This window comes from Linepithema humile, chromosome 4 (assembly GCF_040581485.1).
Source record: "Linepithema humile isolate Giens D197 chromosome 4, Lhum_UNIL_v1.0, whole genome shotgun sequence".
NCBI lineage: Eukaryota > Metazoa > Arthropoda > Insecta > Hymenoptera > Formicidae > Linepithema > Linepithema humile.
In genome coordinates, this window is record NC_090131.1 from 367,503 (window position 1) to 388,669 (window position 21,167).

General features: G+C 32.0%; 4 protein-coding genes across 10 annotated transcripts; 3 read left to right on the forward strand and 1 right to left on the reverse strand.

Moving 5' to 3' along the window:
• Positions 1-1,248: 1,248 nt before the first annotated feature.
• On the forward strand, positions 1,249-6,037 carry LOC105669234 (facilitated trehalose transporter Tret1-like). Of its 7 annotated transcripts, XR_010889682.1 has the most exons (8): positions 1,249-1,474; positions 1,562-1,660; positions 1,743-2,023; positions 2,107-2,209; positions 2,288-2,597; positions 2,712-2,835; positions 3,314-3,422; positions 3,662-3,691. XR_010889682.1 is itself a non-coding variant. In XM_012362078.2 (6 exons), the coding sequence occupies exons 2-6, from the start codon at positions 3,349-3,351 to the stop codon at positions 5,560-5,562; spliced, it is 1,584 nt and encodes a 527-aa protein (XP_012217501.1). In that variant the 5' UTR covers positions 2,715-2,835; positions 3,314-3,348; the 3' UTR covers positions 5,563-6,037. The 7 variants fall into 7 exon arrangements, 5 of the variants coding, with proteins under 5 accessions (XP_012217501.1, XP_012217499.1, XP_012217500.1 ...); XR_010889681.1 differs by having other exon boundaries at positions 1,249-1,660; positions 3,662-3,684; XM_012362078.2 differs by lacking the exons at positions 1,249-1,474; positions 1,562-1,660; positions 1,743-2,023; positions 2,107-2,209; positions 2,288-2,597 and adding exons at positions 3,843-3,978; positions 4,190-4,680; positions 4,750-6,037 and having other exon boundaries at positions 2,715-2,835; positions 3,662-3,731.
• Positions 6,038-6,597: 560 nt separating this feature from the next.
• On the forward strand, positions 6,598-9,734 carry LOC105669233 (Polypeptide N-Acetylgalactosaminyltransferase 1). The gene is made up of 9 exons (XM_012362073.2): positions 6,598-6,800; positions 7,090-7,278; positions 7,392-7,558; positions 7,815-7,989; positions 8,171-8,501; positions 8,624-8,809; positions 8,949-9,197; positions 9,282-9,428; positions 9,504-9,734. Exons 1-9 carry the CDS (start codon positions 6,598-6,600, stop codon positions 9,651-9,653), a joined length of 1,797 nt encoding a protein of 598 aa, XP_012217496.1. The 3' UTR covers positions 9,654-9,734.
• On the reverse strand, positions 8,008-11,637 carry Polr3F (RNA polymerase III subunit F). The gene is made up of 6 exons (XM_012362085.2): positions 11,283-11,637; positions 10,415-11,027; positions 10,169-10,330; positions 9,957-10,082; positions 8,942-9,125; positions 8,008-8,412 (listed from the first exon to the last, which is right to left on the reverse strand). Exons 1-4 carry the CDS (start codon positions 11,363-11,365, stop codon positions 10,008-10,010), a joined length of 933 nt encoding a protein of 310 aa, XP_012217508.1. The 5' UTR covers positions 11,366-11,637; the 3' UTR covers positions 8,008-8,412; positions 8,942-9,125; positions 9,957-10,007.
• A 352-nt stretch (positions 11,638-11,989) lies between these two features.
• Positions 11,990-20,667, forward strand: LOC105669232 (uncharacterized). The gene is made up of 5 exons (XM_012362072.2): positions 11,990-12,600; positions 13,243-13,364; positions 13,455-13,607; positions 13,691-14,070; positions 14,162-20,667. The coding sequence occupies exons 2-5, from the start codon at positions 13,244-13,246 to the stop codon at positions 17,867-17,869; spliced, it is 4,362 nt and encodes a 1,453-aa protein (XP_012217495.1). The 5' UTR covers positions 11,990-12,600; position 13,243; the 3' UTR covers positions 17,870-20,667.
• The last annotated feature ends 500 nt before the right edge of the window (positions 20,668-21,167 follow it).

Below are 21,167 nucleotides of genomic sequence, written 5' to 3' on the forward strand. Positions count from 1 at the left end.
TTTCTACGTATTCGCGCGATGTTCGCACTCCGCCACAAAACAGTGTACTACTTCATTCTGACGCGATATACTTGGCTTAAACCAAAGTTCCCTCCAGTTATCCCCACGTCGACAATCCGAAAAGCCGATCTGCCAGCAGCAGCCTCTTACAATATCCTTCCAGTATCCGCGAGTAATGTCAGTGCACACCAGTAATGCCAAAATAGACATTGTTCGCTTTTTGTTACATTTGACAACGTTATTTAAATATTCAGTATCTTTTACAAATATGTTGAAAAATATGTAGAAATATTTGCTGAATAATTTGGTTGCTTTGATATTGCCGCGAAAGATGTTAAAATATATGAAAAGTATTTTACAACCGACCTAATTATATATTTGTGATTCTTAATTTTTAATTAACAAGTGACTTCCCGTTGACTTTTGTCACATGATATAATAATCATTAAAAATCGTGTAGAAATCTTACACAACATATTCTTAGTATGCGTCAAAAAATGGAAAAAAATTAATTAGTGAAAGAAATTAATTATTAGAAGCTACGAAAGAAATTATTTCTATAGAATTCTGTCGCTTTTAATAAAATATCGACCATTTTGTCGGTAGTCGGTGGACATCTCATATGAGATTCATATGAGATTGCATCCTGAGATGCCAGCAGAAATGATTATGGAGACACTCCGACTCTCCAACCGGGCCTCGAAATGGTCGGAATTGAGCGAACTGTTATTAAGGTTACATGAATAGCAAAGAGGTTGTCGAAGTAGAGTCGATAATTACCATCGGCGCATTTACCATCAGCGTACACTTACCATCGATTGTCGTACTCATCAAGTCATAACAGCTAATCAAAAAGTGGCGCTGTTCTCGGTACAAGCTCTTGATCATCCTGTTTTCCAGGAAAACTTTTCCTGTTAACTTGGTTCGGTGTTCCGATTAGGGACCGGTTTGTTTGCGCATGTGCGGCCATACGGCGTCAGTAAAGTGTCTCGTACATATAAAAAGAGACACCGTTACCCAGCTTCATTTAAAGTAATAAAAATTTTTTTAATGTATTAAAAAATAAAATATATATACATATATATATATATATGTACAAAAAAACATTATATATATATATAATTTAATTATTTTATAAATATTAATTATAATAAATAAAAAAGTCTTATTTTATTTTTATCTTCCTAATCTCTTCCTGTTAAAAGTCCCGCGTAAATTCCTGCACACGACATGTGTCGGTACTGCATTCCCGTCGCCGCGCAAGCGCAAAGCCACATATACGCTAAGCAGCCGATCCCTAATCGGAACAATGACTTGGTTTTCTAATCCCGGCTAAAATGGGTCGTTTCGAGCCATTCTGACGAGTAACCGTATACTTTATACACGCTGATTTTCGCTTCTGAGCTACATATAGGTTATACTGGGACAGAAAACATTAATATCACATGATTAGACAATGTTTTCACATCAACAGGTTACCTTCTTTTATGATACAAAAGATTTAAATTTTACTGTCAAATCATGTGAAGAAGCTGAAGCTCCATTTGATAATATCTTGCAGAAAACGTGGAAGCAAGCTGAAGAAATAAAAGCATTCCGATATATTTTAAATATAAGAAGCAGTAAAATATTGAAAGGGAAATATAGATTTCTGGCACAGGTACACTTAATGGTGTTTCAAATTGACATTTTAGACAGAAAAGAATATTTTTACTTAATTTAGAATGCAATGACAATTTCAGTTAAATCCAGACAGAGGTCAATGTAAACGTACACCAGAATTGATCACATCTATGGTTCAACCTTTTAAACATATGGGTTTTAATTTTACTAAACTATTACAACAAGAAATATTATTTGATATAGGAAATGGAGATGCAAACGATGTAGTTGCAATTAATGCCAGTCCTCTGGAACAAGGTCATTGTTTACTCCTTACAGAACGTATGAAATGTTTACCACAAGTTATAACAGAATACAGTCTTCACAAAGCAGTAGAATTATGTCTTTTAAGTAATTCATGGTAATGATTGTATACTACTAAAAACACTTCTATAGATGTAAAATAAGAAAAAAATATATTATCTTTTCTTTTTTTTACTTTAGGTCATTACGAGTTGTTTTTAATAGTTTGTGTGCTTATGCGTCTGTTAACCATTTACACTGGCATTTGTACTATTTAAAATGTGAGATGCTTCTTGAATATATTGTAAGCAATATGTTGGAAAATACTCTGTTTATTGTAAATATTTGTAATGTAATATATATTACATTTATTTTGTTTCAGAACATATGCAATTATATATCAGACGTATATTTATTGATGGATTATCCAGCAAAAGGATTCTGTCTCAAGTTGTCTAGTTTTAAAAATATTAGAGATTTGGTATCTAAATCATTCCTTATAATAAATTATTTACAATTATGTCAAATAGCACATAATGTATACATTACACGAGCAAAATCAACGTCTGATGACAAATGGTATAATGATGTACGCATTTACATTTGGGCTAGAAAATCCTCCACTGGTATCAAAAATACAATTGCATTTAAACCTGCAGTATGTGAACTTTTTGGACATTTAATAATTGCAGGTAAGAATAAAATCTATATTTAATGTTATAAATCAAATTTTTGTCCTTTTTAACTAATAATTTGATTGCTTAAATTAAGAGAGCTGTACTAAATTTTATATATATAATTTTTAGATGAAAGTGTGTATGATACTTTGTCCGAAGATGATGTAATTCATATTCTGAATGATATTACAGACGAATATTTTTTATTAATTAAAGATAAACTTAAATGTATTTTAGAGAAATAAATAATATGGTATGTATTATCTTATGTAACCAAATGAATGATAAAGATATATACTCCAGAATCTCCTTAAGATTTATTCATAGTGATATTAGGCTAGTATTAGCTGGTATTAGGTGTGGAAGGCATGCAAGCACAACTGAATGTGCCATAATGCACACTTAATTTCCATGTAGGAAAACGCAATCCAGTACGTATATATTTCGGAAATGAATGTATATAATTACAATTAATATGTTATTAGTATAAATTCTATTATGTGAGTGCAATAATTTCAAGAAATTTCTCAAGAGTGATTTATTTAAGAAACCATAATTAGTAATTTAATTCTCACTAACATAATAGCATGATGCAAGTTTTCCAAATTATATAACAGTGTCATTTGTGTATGTATGCTTATTATTATAAGCAAACCGATTTAAAAAATTATACAGTGCATGCAAAAATTGTAAACTATGTTTAGCAGTTATCATATACTTTTATATTTCAGGAGTATTTTAGTATATTTGGAAATTGTTATTTGAAATGGATAAAAGTGAAGAAATTCTTGATGAAAATATGCACAATACTACAGATAAGGATTTCCACAATGAAGTTAGGTAAAATATATGGAATATTTGCATTAAATATTGTTATTTGATTGTGTGTATTTAAATGCAGAAAAGTTGTAATATTTTTTTTGTTTTTTACGAGTTTCAAAATGCATAAAAAATTGATTAAATAGAAAAATATTGCTATCTTATTGCATTGTAATGTATAATTGAAATGAGCAGACAAAAATATCAAATTTGAATGTTTGACTTGATTTTATTTATTATTTATGTGTATATTTTTACAGTAATGTTCTTCAGCCAATTAACACTACAAGCTCAAAAGAAAAAATAACAATAAGAGATATAATACCACAAGTAAGCTTTTAGTATTTTAATGTTTCCAGACATCATATATTACAAGTATTTATATCTATAAGATAATTGATTGATAATGATAAATATAAATAATGACATGTTACCTTTCAGATCATTGCAAGCTGTGTAATTCATTGTATAGTTATACAAGCTGGTATAAATATGGCTTATAGTACAGTTTTGTTAAGTGGATTGGAATCAGACAATGCTGATATAAAAGTAACCGAAAATGAAGAATCTTGGATAGGTCAGTTTAATAATAAGATTTATCTTTGACAAAAATATTTTTGAGATTAAAGAGTACATCAGTGTTATTTAATAATTAGTAGAAAGAGTGTATATATATATATATATATATATATATATATATATACACAATATAATTATCAGTAGTAGAATTTTATTTATACATATCAGTAGTTCTGTTCACTTATTATTTTGCACTTTTTATTTTATAGCAAGTCTAGTTACAATAACATTGCCAGTAGGCTCTCTCATTGCTGGCCCTTTAATGGATAGATTTGGACGCAAAACGGTTTGTTTATTATCTTGTGTTCCCGTAGCAATCTCATGGATTTTTCTGATATTTACCAAATCCTTAATTATTATTTATGTGGCTAGAATTGTAGCTGGAATTGCAGCAGGATTAACAACTGTTAATTTGGTTTATATATCAGAACTCACACATCCCCAAGTCAGACCGATGCTTCTATGTCTTAATTCTGTGTTTGTTTCATTGGGTATTTTAATTACTTGTTGTCTAGCTGTATTGCTAGATTGGCGTAAAATGGCTATAATTTTCTTCACATTAGAATTTTGCATTTTTTTTGCACTTTTCTTTGTACCTGAAAGCCCCTACTGGCTCATATGCTTTAGAAATAGCATGTTTGATGAGAAACGATTTCGCAAAATGAAATACAATCTAAAACGACTTAACAGAAGGCAAACAGTGAGTATGATACAGTGTTTTATGATGTCTATACGCTTTTCAGAATATCACAGACAAAACATTTTTTAGATTTATGAGCAAGAATATTCACGAATTATGGGGACATACGCAAACCATGTAGTGAATGATGAAGTATCAAAAAATATAGCAGCATCTATAAAAAGTTATTATATTAAATTTATGTCCCCAAATGTCTACAAGCCTATAGTGATACTTTTTTTACTTTTTCTATTACAACAGTTATCTGGCTGCTATGTCATCATATTTTATGCCATTTCTGTTTTTCGTGAAATGGGTGGAACATTTGGCAAGGGTTTTGATGAAAATAGTGCACTTGTTATGTTAGGTATCATTCGATTTGTTATAAGTATACTAACAGTTTTTTGTAGTAGGAAATATGGCAGAAGAATGCTCTGTATCTTGAGTGGAATTGGAATGACTATTTCTATGTTTCTTTCTGGAATGTATATGCATTTCACTATTTTGTATGATCAAAATGGCAATGTAGAAGAAACTATGGCAGATCAAAAGTGGTTACTGCTGTTCTTTGTATTGTCTTATATTTGCACTAGTTCGTTTGGATTTATAAGTATTCCATGGACATTAATCGGAGAATTGCTCCCCGTATCCGTACGTGGTATCGGCGGAGGTCTTATGGTTTCTCTTGCTTATATAATGATGTTTGCTGTTGTAAAAAACTATCCATATATTTTAAAAAGCATGAGTATCGAGGGCATCTTTTTCTTTTTTAGCTTCATGTCCTTAATAGGTACAGCTTTTGTATATTTCTTTTTACCAGAAACTTTGGGCAAATCTTTTTCTGATATCGAAGAGTTTTTTTCTCCCAAAAAGAAGGAAGAAACGCATAATGCTAACCTATAATTTCTTGATTTTACTGTTTACTTTTTCTTATGCATGATATTAATATTGGTTGAGGGGACTGTTTACTTAATCGACTTAGTCCATTACAATGGGATGATATATTTTATATAAAAGCATTTTAATATGTCTCAGACAATAAATTAAGATAATAAGAAATGTCCTCAAATTAATATTGTATAATTGGCGGAGTAGCTTTGTGCATTTAGATTATTGTAAATGCTCTTCTATGTAAATATATTAAATTTTAATAATATATACGCACAAGAAAAATATATATATTGTATATAAAAAGGGCATGTGTGTGTGTGTGTGCGTGCGCGCTGTCAGAAATGTTAATTGCATCATTTTTATTTCAATTTATTATGGTACAGAATTAAATACAAATGCAATTTGTATATATACTATAAATGTCTTTTTAAAAACGTGTATCCTATCGAATATAAAAAGCGCTTTTTTACAAAGTTTTATATATGTATATGTAATTTTTTATTCATTTCTTTATAATATAACAAAAGTAAGGAAATTTTGCTGTTATGTATTAATATTATTCGTACATTGCTTATCTTTTTTGCAATTTTTAATAAAAAAAAATAAACATACATATGTATTAAATACATAACCAGTCGGAGCAGTCTTATTATAGCTACTAATATAATGATTTTTAATCTATTTCTTCTTTTTTTCTTTTTAATGTTATAACAAGTAGGAATATTAAGATAACACATTGTAAATATCATAGCATGTGCATCATCTGTTTCACATTAATACGATATCTTAAATATATAAAGTATGGTTTAATAATTTCAAATATATAAAGTATGTGTTAATTTTCATAGTAAACTTTAATTTATTTGTTACAGATGTATCTGCAATTCGAACGAAACACGTAACCAGCTTCCAAATAACTACATATGCACCTGACAAATATCGCTGTCATAACCTAACTATTGACGTCGACAAAAACCACAGTAATTAGCATATTTACATACATCTGACAGGTGTTACCATACAACAGCGATGATATATTCTTGAAAAATGCTTATTCGCCGCAAATTTTTGTTAAAGTTATCAATTTGCGTGTTATATATAATTGGTGTTTTGGTTATCGCTAGGCGAATATTTTATACGAATAACAACTCTAGAAATTATAAAAACCATCTTCCATATCCAAAAGATGACAATAATTCTCAAAAAGAGAAGGAAGTCGATATCGCATTACAGAGGTTGCAAAATGAAAGGTAGAGTTGATCTCTTTTTTTTGTTGATACTCAATTTTGTGCAATTGCAATTCATTTTTCAGCAGTTTAAAGCAACTTTATTTATTCAAACATGTTGGGACAAACTTGTTTTAATAAGCCTTTTGCATAATTTATTGATGTGTAAATGTGAAATTCACAATATAAATACTTAGCACTAAGATGTTTGCACTAATTTAGTTATACAAATGCATGGCAATTGTGTAAACACTACTTTATGTAGTTACGTTTTACTATTTTTACAGTATTTACAATTAAAACAATATTTCAGGTATGAACAACAGATATTGAAATTGGAATATAATGTTGTACTTGGGCTTGGTGAAAATGGAAAGCCTGCTTATTTGCATGGAAAAGATAAGATTCAAGGTGAAGCAGCACTCGCAAAAAAGGCATTGAATGTTGTCCTTTCAGATAAAATATCGTTAACTAGAAGATTACCAGATGTACGCAACACACTGTAAGAATTTAATGTAATACTTGAAAAGAACATTTTTATGCATGCAATTGTAACAGTGTGTAAAATCCTTTTTTCTTTTGTGTTTATAAATGCATGTGGGCTTTACATTATAGATGTGTGAATCTTACATATGATACATTATTGCCAAGCACTAGTGTTATAATTATCTTTTATAATGAACCATGGAGTGTTCTATTACGTACAGTACACAGTGTGTTAAAGGATTCTCCGCCGCATTTATTAAAAGAAATTATTTTGGTCGACGATCATAGTGAAGAAGGTATTGCAATATTAACGTGTGATTAATTGGTAATATGCAAAAATATACATTTGTCATATCAAACAATTGGGCTAAGTCTAAAAATAATCATTCAACGATAATGATCGTTTTAAAAAATATTTTTTTCTATAAAATACTATTTTTTACAAATTATTACAATGAAATTGATATAATTATTTAATATTATTGATAGAAATGCAATGCGTGTGTTAAGTAATTAATGTTATATACATATTTTTATTCTTTCAATTTATAGAAGAACTTCAGGGACAATTGGATTATTATCTTTCAACGCGTTTACCTGCAAAAGTGAAATTACTAAGGTTACCATACAGACAAGGATTAATACGTGCTCGTCTTTATGGAGCTAGAAATGCTATAGGCGATGTTCTTATTTTTCTGGATGCACATTGTGAAGTTATCAAAGACTGGTATTTTGGACTGGTATCAATTTGACTAAAACCTTTTTTTTTTTTTTTTTTTTTTCAATTTTTTATATAAAATTGATGTTTTAATATTTAATGTTACGTATATTTTATTTAATTTTTTAAATTAACTTTATACATGGATGAAACTTTATCTAATGTATATATATATTTGGAATTATTACAGGTTACAACCATTACTACAACGAATAAAGTATAATAAGAATGCTGTATTAATGCCAATAATTGATAACATTTCTGAGGAAACATTTGAATATCTTCACGATAATGAAGCGTCTTTCTTTCAAGTTGGTGGATTTACATGGTCAGGTCATTTTACATGGATAAATATCCAAAAACATGAGATTGAATCGCGTTCCTCTCCGATATCACCAACTAGGTCTCCTACTATGGCAGGTGGTTTGTTCGCTATTGACAGAGAATATTTTTGGAAAATTGGTAGTTACGACGATAAGATGGATGGTTGGGGAGGTGAAAATTTGGAGATGTCTTTCAGAGTAAGTCAAACATTTCCATTAAACTTATAAGACAAACTTTTAATTAAAAGCAAGATTCAAGACTTTTGTACTAATCTGAAATGTTTTAAATGAAATGTTAGTCAATCGATACTTTCCAATAGATATGGCAATGTGGTGGTACATTAGAAATCATTCCTTGTTCTCGAGTTGGTCATATATTTCGAAATTTTCATCCATATAAATTTCCAAATGATAAAGATACCCATGGGATAAATACTGCTCGTTTAGCATTTGTGTGGATGGATGAATACAGAAGATTATTTTTACTTCATCGTAGTGAGTTTAAGGTAAAATTCGAAATTATGTAATTTGACATTTATTACTTTGTGCCTTCTAACTGTACTTATGTTACATATGCGTGCAGTATATTAATCTTATCTGTATATTATATAGATAAATAAAATTTTTTTCATCCTCACCTTGCAGGATAATCCAAAAATCATTGGAGATATAAGTGAACGTTTAAAATTGCGTAAAAAACTCAAATGTAAAAGTTTCAAATGGTATTTGGATAATATTTATCCAGAAAAATTCATTCCGGATGAGAATGCGATAGCATACGGTCGTATTAGATTACGCAGCAGACGATTGTGTTTGGATAATCTGCAACATGAAGAAGATAAACCATACAATCTAGGTTTATATAGTTGTCATACCAAGATATATCCAAGTCAGGTGTGTAATTTAACGATGACATTAACATTGATATCACACTTGAAGAAAAATTTACTAAAGATTTATTGTCCTTATGTAATTTAGTTTTTTTCATTGAGTAAATCTGGCGAATTACGGAAAGAAGACAGTTGTGGAAAAATATTGCATATTAGTAGCTCAAAATCATACGCGCAAGTTCAAATGATTGATTGTAATAGCGAAAAAGGTGGAAAGAAATGGGTATTGTCAAAGGTATTGTATTGGCTTTAGATATTAATAAACGTTATTGCATCATGATTGATCAAAATATATTCGTTTTCGTTATAGGATGGCAGAATAATACACGTAGAAACTGGTCTTTGTCTCGACGGTACTGAATTACGTAGCGATGAAAACGTGCAAGCTGCTCGCTGCACTAATGTACCGGATCAATTTTGGAAATTTGATTTTTATAGTAACAAGGTGCTATCTATATGATATATTATTTATATCATAATAAATAAAGACTACTCATTTTGTAAGAACAAAGTAAATATTAAAATGTGCATTTTTTTCTTATACCATTTGTACAAATTTAAAATTAGTCTGATCTATGATATCCATTGATAATAGTGAATATTTTCATTCATTGTATTTTCATTCAGTTAAGTTAGAAAACAAGTATGATTGAAATGAAGTTGAAGCATATATTTCTCACTTGTAAAATCCAGACACAGTAAAATAATTCTCTAAATCTATTTACTTAACAGTTACAATTATCCATGCAATAAGTATAAATACCTTGGTAAAGATTGAATTAAATATGTATTCAGATTTAAATTTTAGAAATTTTTATTCCAACCAATCTTTGATGTATTGACATTTAACAGGTGTAACTGGACCATCATCACGACATTGAGTCCTCACCTGTAAAAAAAGATTTAAGAAAAAAATGTTTAAATTTTTTCAAAGATTATTATAATAAAAATACAATAAATTTATAAGCATCTTACTGGACATAAACCACAAGGAGTTCTAATCAATCCGGGAGAATTCAGCAAAGGCTGAATTGCTCTGTATAAATTACTTCCATCTCCAGCAAGTGTCTGTTCAACCTTGCCATCATAAACCAAAGTATTTAAGATCATTTCTATATCATTTACAAATAATTTCACCTATTATAAACATATTATCATTCTTAGTAAGAAGCTATAAATAACGAAAAAGTATGTTTTAATGCATTAAAAAAAGCTGTATACCTTACTTATTCCCAATTCTGAAATGAATTTTAATACTTCTTCAGATGAGGCAAATGTCATGTTTCTTGCAGCAATCGGTCCCGCGTTACAACTTTTCATTTTTTCTCTTTTTTGCTCCAAAAATCGATAACATTGCTGATTTAATACATCAACAAATTCCGTTTCAAAGTCTTGATCTTGATACCATGCACCACCCGTTACAGATTCATCTGGTTCTAAATTGTATAGCATATATACTTTTTTCTTGCTTGCTGCTACAGACTTGACGACCTTAATAAACTTTTTAGTTTCCAAGCTTTTCAAAATTTTTTTTAATGGAGCATGCATCAAATTAGATTTAAATCTTATATCTCTATTCCATATTCCTTTATTTCCTGCTTCTTCAATAATTCTATATACTACTTTCTCTTCATTATCGGCACCCTTAGCAAGTTTTGTTGGATCTTTTAAACGATAAAATAGTGAGCCTGCTTGTTTAAAAAGGTCAAAGTATCCTTGTGACAGAAGCTTATTTATAATTTGAGCTCGTTGAGCTGGTTGTAAATCAGGTATTTCAATAGCTAGATCCTTGTCTGAAATGCCTTTGGGTCTAGCATGTGCTAGAGCAATTATTCTGTAAAAAATGTACAAAATGTTGAAAATATGCACCCCCACACATACGTACACAATTATATACATGTATAAGATAAATATTAAATTTGTCAATCAATGTATAAAAATTAACAGTGACACCGTGTCTATATATTAATTGACGTAAATTTAATATTTATTTTTTTAACATTATCTTTGCCAATTAATTGAGTGAAAATATCATTCCACATAACCTAAATACAACGAAATATTTAATCAAGACAAGATAAATTCATACTTTTGTTCTACCGTCTCGGAACCATCAAGTTTTGCAGAGGTATTTGTATTTTGTTCTTGCAAGTTGTTACTTTCCGCTTCCATAATAAATAAAATAATTATTTTTGCACCGTATTATGATTCTACCATGAAGGTTACATTTCACCGTGTTGACCACGTGTTGACTGCATCTTGTAATAGAATTTTCGACTGACCGATTTTGTATCGATCTGAGAGCGATTAATCGCAATTTATTATAAATTCATGTCCAAGATGAAATATTTTCCATTTATTATTTATAAGATTGCATAATTTTATTAATTTATTAAAGTATTCATTAAAGTATATTATGGTATTTTTGATCAAACGGATTTAAATTGATTCGGAAGCGATCGGATCAGTCAAGGTCTATAATTGAAATTTTATAAGATTGAGAAACAAATATAAGACTTGTCTTTTGGTAAATTTTTAATAAATTAATATCTTAATAAATAAAAAAATATTTGAGGTCGAACGCAAGGCAACGCGGTAGCCAATCAATCTTTCGCTCTTATGGAAAAGTTGTCAGTTGATTGGTTACCGCGTCCTGTGTGCAGGAGCCAATAGCCCGATAAACTTGCATATGCGCATAAGCATAAGAAATGGATTGGTTTATAAAAAGATGCATAGGGAAATGGACCAATTAAATTTCTTATGCATATGCTTACGCGCTATGCAAGTTTGTCTGGACATACCCTAATAATCAGGTGTGCAACTTTCTTTTTTAAATAACATTTGTGTTCCCTAGTGTGTAGTGAAAGAGGCTAAGGTTATATCCAGATAAATTTACATAGGCATATAAGTATATTCATAAGAAAATGGACTTTCTAACATAAAGAACTGCATTCCTTATATTAGAAACATGATTAGTCCATTTTCTTATGTATGCGCTTATTCAAATTTGTTTGGATATACCCTAAACCACACTGAACTACTTATACGCAACTTCGATGAACTATTCGAACATTAGGGCGCGTTTCAGTATTGTTATAGTTCAGTGGTTGCATGCATGATTGTTTATCCGCCATTTTGTTTTGCTGCTGTACGCGCAGTTTTTAGTGGTGGTATTTTAAGATGAATTTAAGAATTAAGACGAATTAAATCGGCTGACGTTATTGCTTTACTGATATTTTTTTGTGCATTTACGAAAAATATCGTCATACGGAGAATGTGAAATTGGTGTCTTATGACAGCACCGTGATGGCAATCTGTGACAATTTATATCTGACCCAACTTTCTTGACTTTTGAGGCCAAATGGCGATTACCAAATAAAACGGAAAATTTTCGCTTCATTCGTCACGTAAGTCTATTCAAAACGTTTGTCGTACATACGCATAAAACAGTGCTGAGCAATTAACATTATAACTTAAATCGTGCTTGTGAAATAAAACGTTTCAGAGCAACGTATTACACACATAGCTTTATTGTTTTCTCAGTTTTTAGCCACACCGTTATTCAATATTGTTCCTCTTTTTTAAAAACATTATGAAGAAGAAAATATATTACAAGTAAATCTTGTTAATCAATATACATATGTATATTTGTGATTTTGTTATGCTCTGATCGTACCGTTTGCATTTAGCAAGTGTTTCACATTGTTTAATTAGTTTGGACGTGTATAGAATGAATTAAATATCAATTATGAGCATTGTCATATTGATAATCAATTCATAATGTTGATTATCCACTAACCTGTAATAAACAGATTAATTATGCTCTTGTATGGGATGATGTAGATTTACGTACTTGTTATCTGTTGTAGATTGTCGAAAAGTTACTACGTTTTACGGTTATAAATATATATTTATGCAAATATGTCGTAGATGACGTTTTTGATTGTACAGCTGGACTCTATCATAACATTTATAACATTTTATAATCAATAATATGATTAAATTGATCATGTGAAAATAATACATAATTTTTGTATATTGTGTTATAGGATGTCAGGGCAAAGTGGTGGATATCGAGTGTGTTTAACCAAGGTTAATGAACAATTGACGTGCAAATTGTGTAGTGGATACTTTATCGACGCCACTACTATCATAGAATGTTTACACTCCTGTACAGTATCTTTTTATAATGTTATATGTAATATTGCACATGTTAATTCATACAATAGATATAACATAAGATTTTTATGTTTTTTTACAGTTTGTAGAAGTTGCATTGTTAAATATTTGGAGAATAATAAGTATTGCCCAATTTGTGAAGTACAGGTTCACAAAAGTAGGCCATTGTTAAATATACGACCTGATCATACATTGCAGGATATTGTATATAAATTGGTACCTGGATGTTACCAAAGTATGTTTTATTAAACAGAAAAGAGATATATTTTTATGTCATATGTCATGTAGAAACAACTTAAAAAAGAAAAACTTTTTTAGATGAAATGCGATGTCGGAGGGAATTTTATGCAAAACATCCAGAAGTACGTAGTCAAGTGACATCTCCAGAAGCTCGTGGAGAACCTATAGAATCACATATATATTCTCCGGATGAATCTCTCAGCTTATCCTTAGAATACTTTAATCCTCTCACAATCGATTTAAATGAAACGAATGCTGTTAAGGATAGTATCGAAAAGCCTTTTGTAAGGCGATATCTACGATGTCCTGCAGCAGTTACTGTATTTCATTTACAGAAATTAATAAGAGCCAAATATGGTCTTAGTGATGCACATAGAGTTGACATAATGTACAAAGAGGAACCACTATGCAGTAGTTATACATTAATGGATGTAATGTATATTTATCACTGGAGGAGGGTAAGCATTCGATTAATTTAAGAATCTCTAAAGTAATGTGTACATGTATATTTATCTACAATGATCTTATATCTATCGCATTATATTGCAGAAAGTTCCATTACATTTAAGCTACAGAATATTTGAATCATCCTCAAAACGCATGAAACTGTCGGACGACAATGCCACGTACAAAACATCGTTAACAAATGCTGGCATTGATTCTATAGATTTAAAAGATGACAAATCATCGAAGCGCGAATGGAAAGAGGTACAGTTAAAAATATCGGAAACTGGTGTGATGAGCATAACTGATATATCGAATACGGTACATAAAAGAGCTACAGGGATCGAGAATTTGCAAAATGAAAAAGCTGTAGAAGAGACTCTTACTTCCATAGAAGTAAAAAAGGAAGATTTAATAGTTGAAAATTGTAATATATCTAAATCTTCTGCAGAAATACTGCAGCCGACTTTGGTTATCGATGCGCAAATGACGAATAATTCAACAATTCCTGACTTGAGCAATGCATTTCTTATTACGAGTGACGTCAAACCTACAACCGAGAATTCATCGATTAAAAATTGTATATCGTTGAGTACTCAACACAATGGAAATACAAGGCAAACAAATGAAACGGGAAATAGTGCTGTCTCAACAAAATTGCAACAAGGTACACAAGAAGTAAAAGATTCTAATCAAATTGCTAATGTTGAAGACAAATCAGTTTTATCAGGACAAAAGACTATCAGTCAATCAGCGACACAATTTATGGAGAAGAGTGCACTTATCGCTGAAGATAAGAAGGGAACGGATGTAGGTGCGAAAAAATTGTCGATAAATAATAACAATAATAGTACAGATTTTAAAGTTGGAAATCCGGGGGAATCGGTAAAGGAATGCGCAAAAAACGAAGCAAAAATGGAAAATACTGGGTCAAAAATTGACGCGTTAAGTGTAAAATTACAATTTCAACCGAAATTAGGTCAAATTAATAATACTTATTCAAAGAAAGCACCAAAGGAGAAACGAACGATTCCTCAGCAGTGCGGGAAAAAATCCGACGTAAAATCATCAACGGAAGATACAAAAATTGCCGTAAAGACACGAACAAATTGCGGAAATACAAGTGGTAAAGCATCGGTATCATGTTCCACGGCAAATCCGCAAAGATCGATCGTGTCTGCCGTAACGTCTCAGAATGCTTCGGTAATGGAATCTTCATCTGGACCCGGCAGACAGGAAGCTCTCTACGAAAAGGATAATCAGAGTGCAAAGATCGATGTGCAGCAAGCTTTGAATTTGTTGGAACAGAAAACAAACTCGTCCATACAAGCAATGGCAGAATCTGTTCCGAAAACGATCAGCAGTACAAGTCCGAAATGCACACGGAGTAACAGTACAACCGCGACGAATGAAAATGTACCTACCATATCGAATATTTCCACATCCACGGTTGGTCATGCGACATCAACGTTTTCCTACACATTTCACGATCTAGTAACTAACTCGACCAGCTTGAAATCAGCGCTCAAGAATTCCAACAGCAGCTGCGTGCTCCAAAAATCATTGGGCATGCCACCGATCATCTCTTCAACGTCCAACAGTCAAATATGCTCTATGCCTCAGTTTAGCATACAAACATCCCCGACGGGCGCATATTCCACACCTGTATCGTTGAAGAATAACTATAGCAATGTGAGTCAAAATGTAAGCACTGTAATGACAACATCGACAGCGACGATTACGGCGACGGCAATGTCGAAACCAACGTCGGGGGCGTGTTCGGCGGTGCCTCCGTGTCCGGATGCGATTCCTATATCTCTGATGAAGCAAGCGTCTATGCGCAAGCAGGAAGTGACCGCTAAGGGTACGAACCTGAATGAAATTTGTGCGAAAATCGGCTCTAACACAACTGGCTCAAAGATCAACGACATCTGCGCGAAGATAGGCGAAAATTCAAAGGAGAAGAACAGGATAGAGACACGTGGTAAATCGGATGTACCGGATCTGCTCAAGATAAGCACGAAGAAGTGCTCTGCACCGTCACCGTCTAATTCGGACACGACAATCAAGCATATACCTAATATTCCGAATGTACCGGTGTACACCCCGAGTAGCAACGCAACAACAACAACAACGATGGAGAGTAAGTCCACCTTGTCAACGTCAACATCAGCCGGTGTGCTAGCGGGATCGATATCAACGTCATCCATACCGACGTCGTCTCACATGAGCCAGAAAGCGTCGTCCCTGAGGAAGCACAGTCAACCGATCGGGTATAAAACGCTGCGCGATCCACCGAAATCTTGGAATCCTACATTGTCGAAAAATAATTATGTAGCGGTGAAGAATCAAGCAAAGGAGATGCAGAACTCCGCGTCCGAAGGTACGAGCAAACAGATTCCATCGAAACCAGCTAAGATTTTTAAAATGAGAAACATGCCGCGATACCTGGGCAATCCCGCGTCAGGTGTGAAGCCTATGTACGGTGTCGCGAACGATACGAAGGAGAAGGAACAATCGGCGACCAAGAGCGTTACTCTCAACATGATGAAAATCGATCCCAAGACGCTATCACCCATCGTCTCGACGATTAATTCGTCGATCGTTTCGCCGCCACCCTACTCGCCGAACACCCGAAATTATCAAACTCCGTTTCCGCGAGACATATGTCGCAACACCGGATCTCCCATCTCGCCCAGAAACTCTCCGGTGAATATGTTGTCGACTAATCCGTTCATACCATCTCCTACGCCGAATACGAATCCTCGGATCATATATTCTCATTTCCCTCCTCCCTTTCCAGATGCTAGCCGATTCCCGAATCCTTTGATACGATCGCCCATCGGTATCCCACCTCCCAGTGCCTTCCACAGTAGTCTACCGCCTTCGATCAACAAGCTGTATCAGCGATCGAGTTACGTACCGCAAACCACTGGTTACTCGCCCGTGTCTAGCCAACCACCGACAGTGCAGAGGATACCACCCAGCACTCATTCATCCTCGCCGAAATCGCCTAAAGCCTCATCGCCAAGTTCTATTTCGTCCATGTCGTTCAACTTGGCAAAGGCGGACTCGCAGTCGCCGATTACATCAACGGTGGACAGCGTCGCACTGCTGCTGTCCAAAAGCGTATCCATGCCCGTACCTGTGCAATCACCGCAACGCGAACTCAATGCGTTTAACTTGTCTAAGACCGGCAGTTTGACTTCGGGATCCAACGTCGTCAAGACATCCGCCGCGGCGGACACGAGTAACATGGTTGCGGAAACGCAGATTTCTAAGCAGAGCTTTTCCTCCATGTCGCTCAATTCTGCGACCATCACCAGCACAGAGATATCCGAAAAATCGTCGAGCTCGTCGAGCGGCACTAACGAGCGGAAGCAATGCAAAGACGCGGAGGTGCAAAAGGCGCAGGAGACTGCGCAATCGAGAGAGGAAAATTCGAAGACGAAGCTTACGGAAATGAGATGTAACACAGATATCGCTGACAACACCGCGACCTCACCTCACGATAAGAAGCAAAAGAATCAAGCAACCAAGATTAACGGCGACGTTACAACGGAACAGCATGTAAGTAAGAAATCTACGGAAGATAATATTAACGAAACAGCAATGCCGGTAGAGACAACCGAACGAGACAGTCAAGTAGAACGGTCCTCGTCCAGAGAAGAAAATAGCAATCCGAAGAGCAACATTCAAACTAATGTCAATAATTCGCCCGTGAGCGATTCGAAGAAGGAGGATCTCGGCAAGACTAACGAGCAGATACAGGGTAAAAAATCCGAAGTGCAAAAAAATAAGGCAGAGACGTAATTGTATGATATAAAGATTAATCGTTTTTAGATGCGAGTCGCGCAAATCCTTACTACGCGTATTGGTAAGCGCTGCATTTAATCCGACACAACCTCTCTTAAATCTGTAGTATGAACCGCGGCAGATAAGCTTATATATGGTCGTTATACTTGAACGAGAATTCAGGTATAGAATCTGATATTTGCTGATACTACTGCCAGTAATTTTTAACGTCGTTTCCACCTGCACAATCGCATATATTCCACATATACTTCTATATTTGAAAATTGCGCTTATACTATCCGCGCGTAGTGGAAAGTGTCACAAGTTGATTATAAAGCTGAGCGATTAATTTTTACAATATATCTACTGTGTAAGAAGCAAAAAGCAGTTACGGCCATTGTTAAAATGTTCCATGGCATGTTAGGAATCTGTATATTTCTGTAAATAGCAATTGCGAAAGATGGAATTATTTTCTATTTTAAATGAGTTATTATATATTGTGTTGAGCACATTACTTTATAAACATATGTTGACGATAATTATGAGACCATCTAAATTCTCATGTATATAACATTAATATTGCTGCAATGAGTCTCTCACTGTTAATATAGATGCATACATACATACCTATATAAATGTATACTACCGTTAAAAAGTTTACAGAGAGCTCATCATCACAATTTTTAAATCGATTTATCTCTTTTTTTACAGATACATTTACATTAAACTTCTTAATCTTGACGATTACTTTTTGCCTATCACTGTTTCGACATTATATCAGATCATTGTGCAAATCTTAGATTGTTCCTTCTGTGCAAAGAGAATTTTATTATGAATTTTATTTTCTAATATTAAACAGATATATATTCTTTTATTATTATTTTAATTTTAAGATTTATCCAAATAGTGTACGTTCATAAATAGGGATCGATGTTTTTACTAGAATATCTGGTTATATTTAAAAATTATTAAGTTCGGAGAACTTTTGAGCGATAGTATACATAATATATCTTATTTTTATCGTATAACAAACTGATTTTTGCTTGACGATAGTTTGATCATCGTTACAATTTTATAATACTTACCACACACACACACATTCAGATAATGATTAAATTGCATAAAAATCATTTTATCATATGATTGCTAGTGGTAAATATTATAAAGTTGTTAAAAAATATAATAAAAAATAAATAAGGTAAATATCCCAGCGGTCCAGACATGTCTCTATTGATATATATATTACTACCAATTGTATATATTAACAAAATATTATTTAATATTTATAAATGTAAAATCCAAAATAATTCTTAACCAAATGACTTAAGAAACTTATTTTTTTCGCATTAACAACCACAGTTGGTTCTTGATGCCTAATTCTTTATATATGATTTGGAAAAAATAATATTTTCGTTAATAATAATAAACTCTCAAATGTCCGGTCACTCTGGCACATTTATCTTATAATAATATAAAATGCTAAACTATCTACACACAAATTCGATGGAGACAGGAAAAAGTAATATGTTTCAAGTGAAACAGCGTTTATGTCATATCTATCTTAAACTTAAAATCTATCTTTCGTTACACATGTATTACGCATTGTAATATTGATGCATATATTTTTCGCGGATATGGGTTATATATAAGAGTGGCGAAAACGATAACTTCGGGAAAAAATTTTAAGTTATATATTTAAATCTACTGTATGATTTGCATCTCTCAGTACACTGCATGTACTGTTATGAATTTGTTAATATCATAATGTATAACGCGTTATATCATCTTAATAACATATGCGTTCTTCGCATATAAAATAAATGGAAGTTATTCGTTAGTATTAAGTAACTGGAAAAGTACCACACAGTCACAGATTTTCTGATAAATAACACAGTTATGAAAAAGTGCGCGCACACGCAGTTATTCGTAGTAGAAAAAGATACTCATGATAATGAGCACATACACACGTGTATGAAAGATATGTTAGATGATAAGTGAATTAATTGAATTAATATAATGTTACCTAAACTTAAACTATACATTTTTATATCATGTAAGATTGATATGAAATTTATATAGAATGTGCAGCATTGAATATTTTTGAATAACCCTTTATTTCGTTAAAAGAAATCAATTATATAATGCGGTAACGTTTCTAAGAAGCAATTTTATTTTGTCAATTTTAATGTCTTCACTTTCAATTAATACTTCTTTGAAATAATGTACTTTTGTATAATTTACACTTGTAACGTAACGTCATCTATGCTAGAAGATATAAAGATAAAGTTGAGTTTGGATATCGATATACATAATAATTAGTAATTAGTAAAAAGTAATAATTCTAATAATTTCGTTTAATGATAAATGAAAAATATATCAATAGAACTCGCAGTTTAAAAAGATATTGGTCTTATTATCAAAGCGGAACAAGAATGTAGAATAAACGTATAGGTATGAAAACTATAAATCACATAATGAAAGTGTGATTATCATCGGTTATTGTGCTCACTATTGGTATATTTTATTTTATACAATTAACTCCTACTTTTGGACCAATTTAGTATCAAAACGAATAATTTCTAGGGTGATTTTGAAAATATTCGAAGACTGCTAGCAGTAGTGAAACGTCCGAGGCCTTATCGTATATCAAGTAATTGATATGGAACAATAAAAATTATAAAATATATGCTAATTACGTCAAAAAGAAAAAGATTATTAGTTAACGATTAAATACTGTGATCATTGCGTTACATCGTCTTACATGGAAAGAATATTTTAATCAGGCAGAATTGTGCTCATAAACTTGTAGTCGTAAATTGTAACATTCTCTTTCTTTCTCTTCCCATGCTTCTCTCTCTCTCTCTCTCTCCCTCGTTTCAATCTCTTTTTGCATCATATTTAGAAATATGTTCTGTTTTTCAAATTTCCTAATATTTTCTTTCTCGTCTCTATTTGTCTAATCTATCAGTCTTTATTCCTAATAATACATAATGCATAGATATATTCTGTTGTCTGTTTACATGATTGTAGGTACTGATGAAAGAGTAGAAATGCATAAATTTGGAAAAGTGTGAGCAAAAGAAAATGAGAAGTTTTGCTAGGAAATTTTAATTAGAGATCAGTTTTTCTTAATAGAGAATATGCTACTTTATTTGTACATAAATATATTATGATTATAAAATATTATATATATATATATATATATATAATATAACATAATAATAGACAAAAATTATTAACTACTAATATAATTCTATATTAAATAATTAGTAATTACACATAACCATAATATTTTTTTCGTCTAATAAAAATAGAG

Coding starts and splice junctions, on each gene's coding strand:
- LOC105669234 (XM_012362078.2), top strand. CDS start 3,349: ATGGATAAAAGTGAAGAAATTCTTGATGAAAATATGCACAATACTACA. Junction 3,423..3,661: donor GATTTCCACAATGAAGTTAG/GTAAAATATATG, acceptor ATATTTTTACAG/TAATGTTCTTCAGCCAATTA. Junction 3,979..4,189: donor AAATGAAGAATCTTGGATAG/GTCAGTTTAATA, acceptor TTTATTTTATAG/CAAGTCTAGTTACAATAACA.
- LOC105669233 (XM_012362073.2), top strand. CDS start 6,598: ATGCTTATTCGCCGCAAATTTTTGTTAAAGTTATCAATTTGCGTGTTA. Junction 8,810..8,948: donor TTCATCGTAGTGAGTTTAAG/GTAAAATTCGAA, acceptor CTCACCTTGCAG/GATAATCCAAAAATCATTGG. Junction 9,429..9,503: donor AGAAATGGGTATTGTCAAAG/GTATTGTATTGG, acceptor TTTTCGTTATAG/GATGGCAGAATAATACACGT.
- Polr3F (XM_012362085.2), bottom strand. CDS start 11,365: ATGGAAGCGGAAAGTAACAACTTGCAAGAACAAAATACAAATACCTCT. Junction 10,331..10,414: donor CAGAATTGGGAATAAGTAAG/GTATACAGCTTT, acceptor TGTTTATAATAG/GTGAAATTATTTGTAAATGA. Junction 10,083..10,168: donor CTCCTTGTGGTTTATGTCCA/GTAAGATGCTTA, acceptor CTTTTTTTACAG/GTGAGGACTCAATGTCGTGA.
- LOC105669232 (XM_012362072.2), top strand. CDS start 13,244: ATGTCAGGGCAAAGTGGTGGATATCGAGTGTGTTTAACCAAGGTTAAT. Junction 13,365..13,454: donor CATAGAATGTTTACACTCCT/GTACAGTATCTT, acceptor GTTTTTTTACAG/TTTGTAGAAGTTGCATTGTT. Junction 13,608..13,690: donor GGTACCTGGATGTTACCAAA/GTATGTTTTATT, acceptor AAACTTTTTTAG/ATGAAATGCGATGTCGGAGG.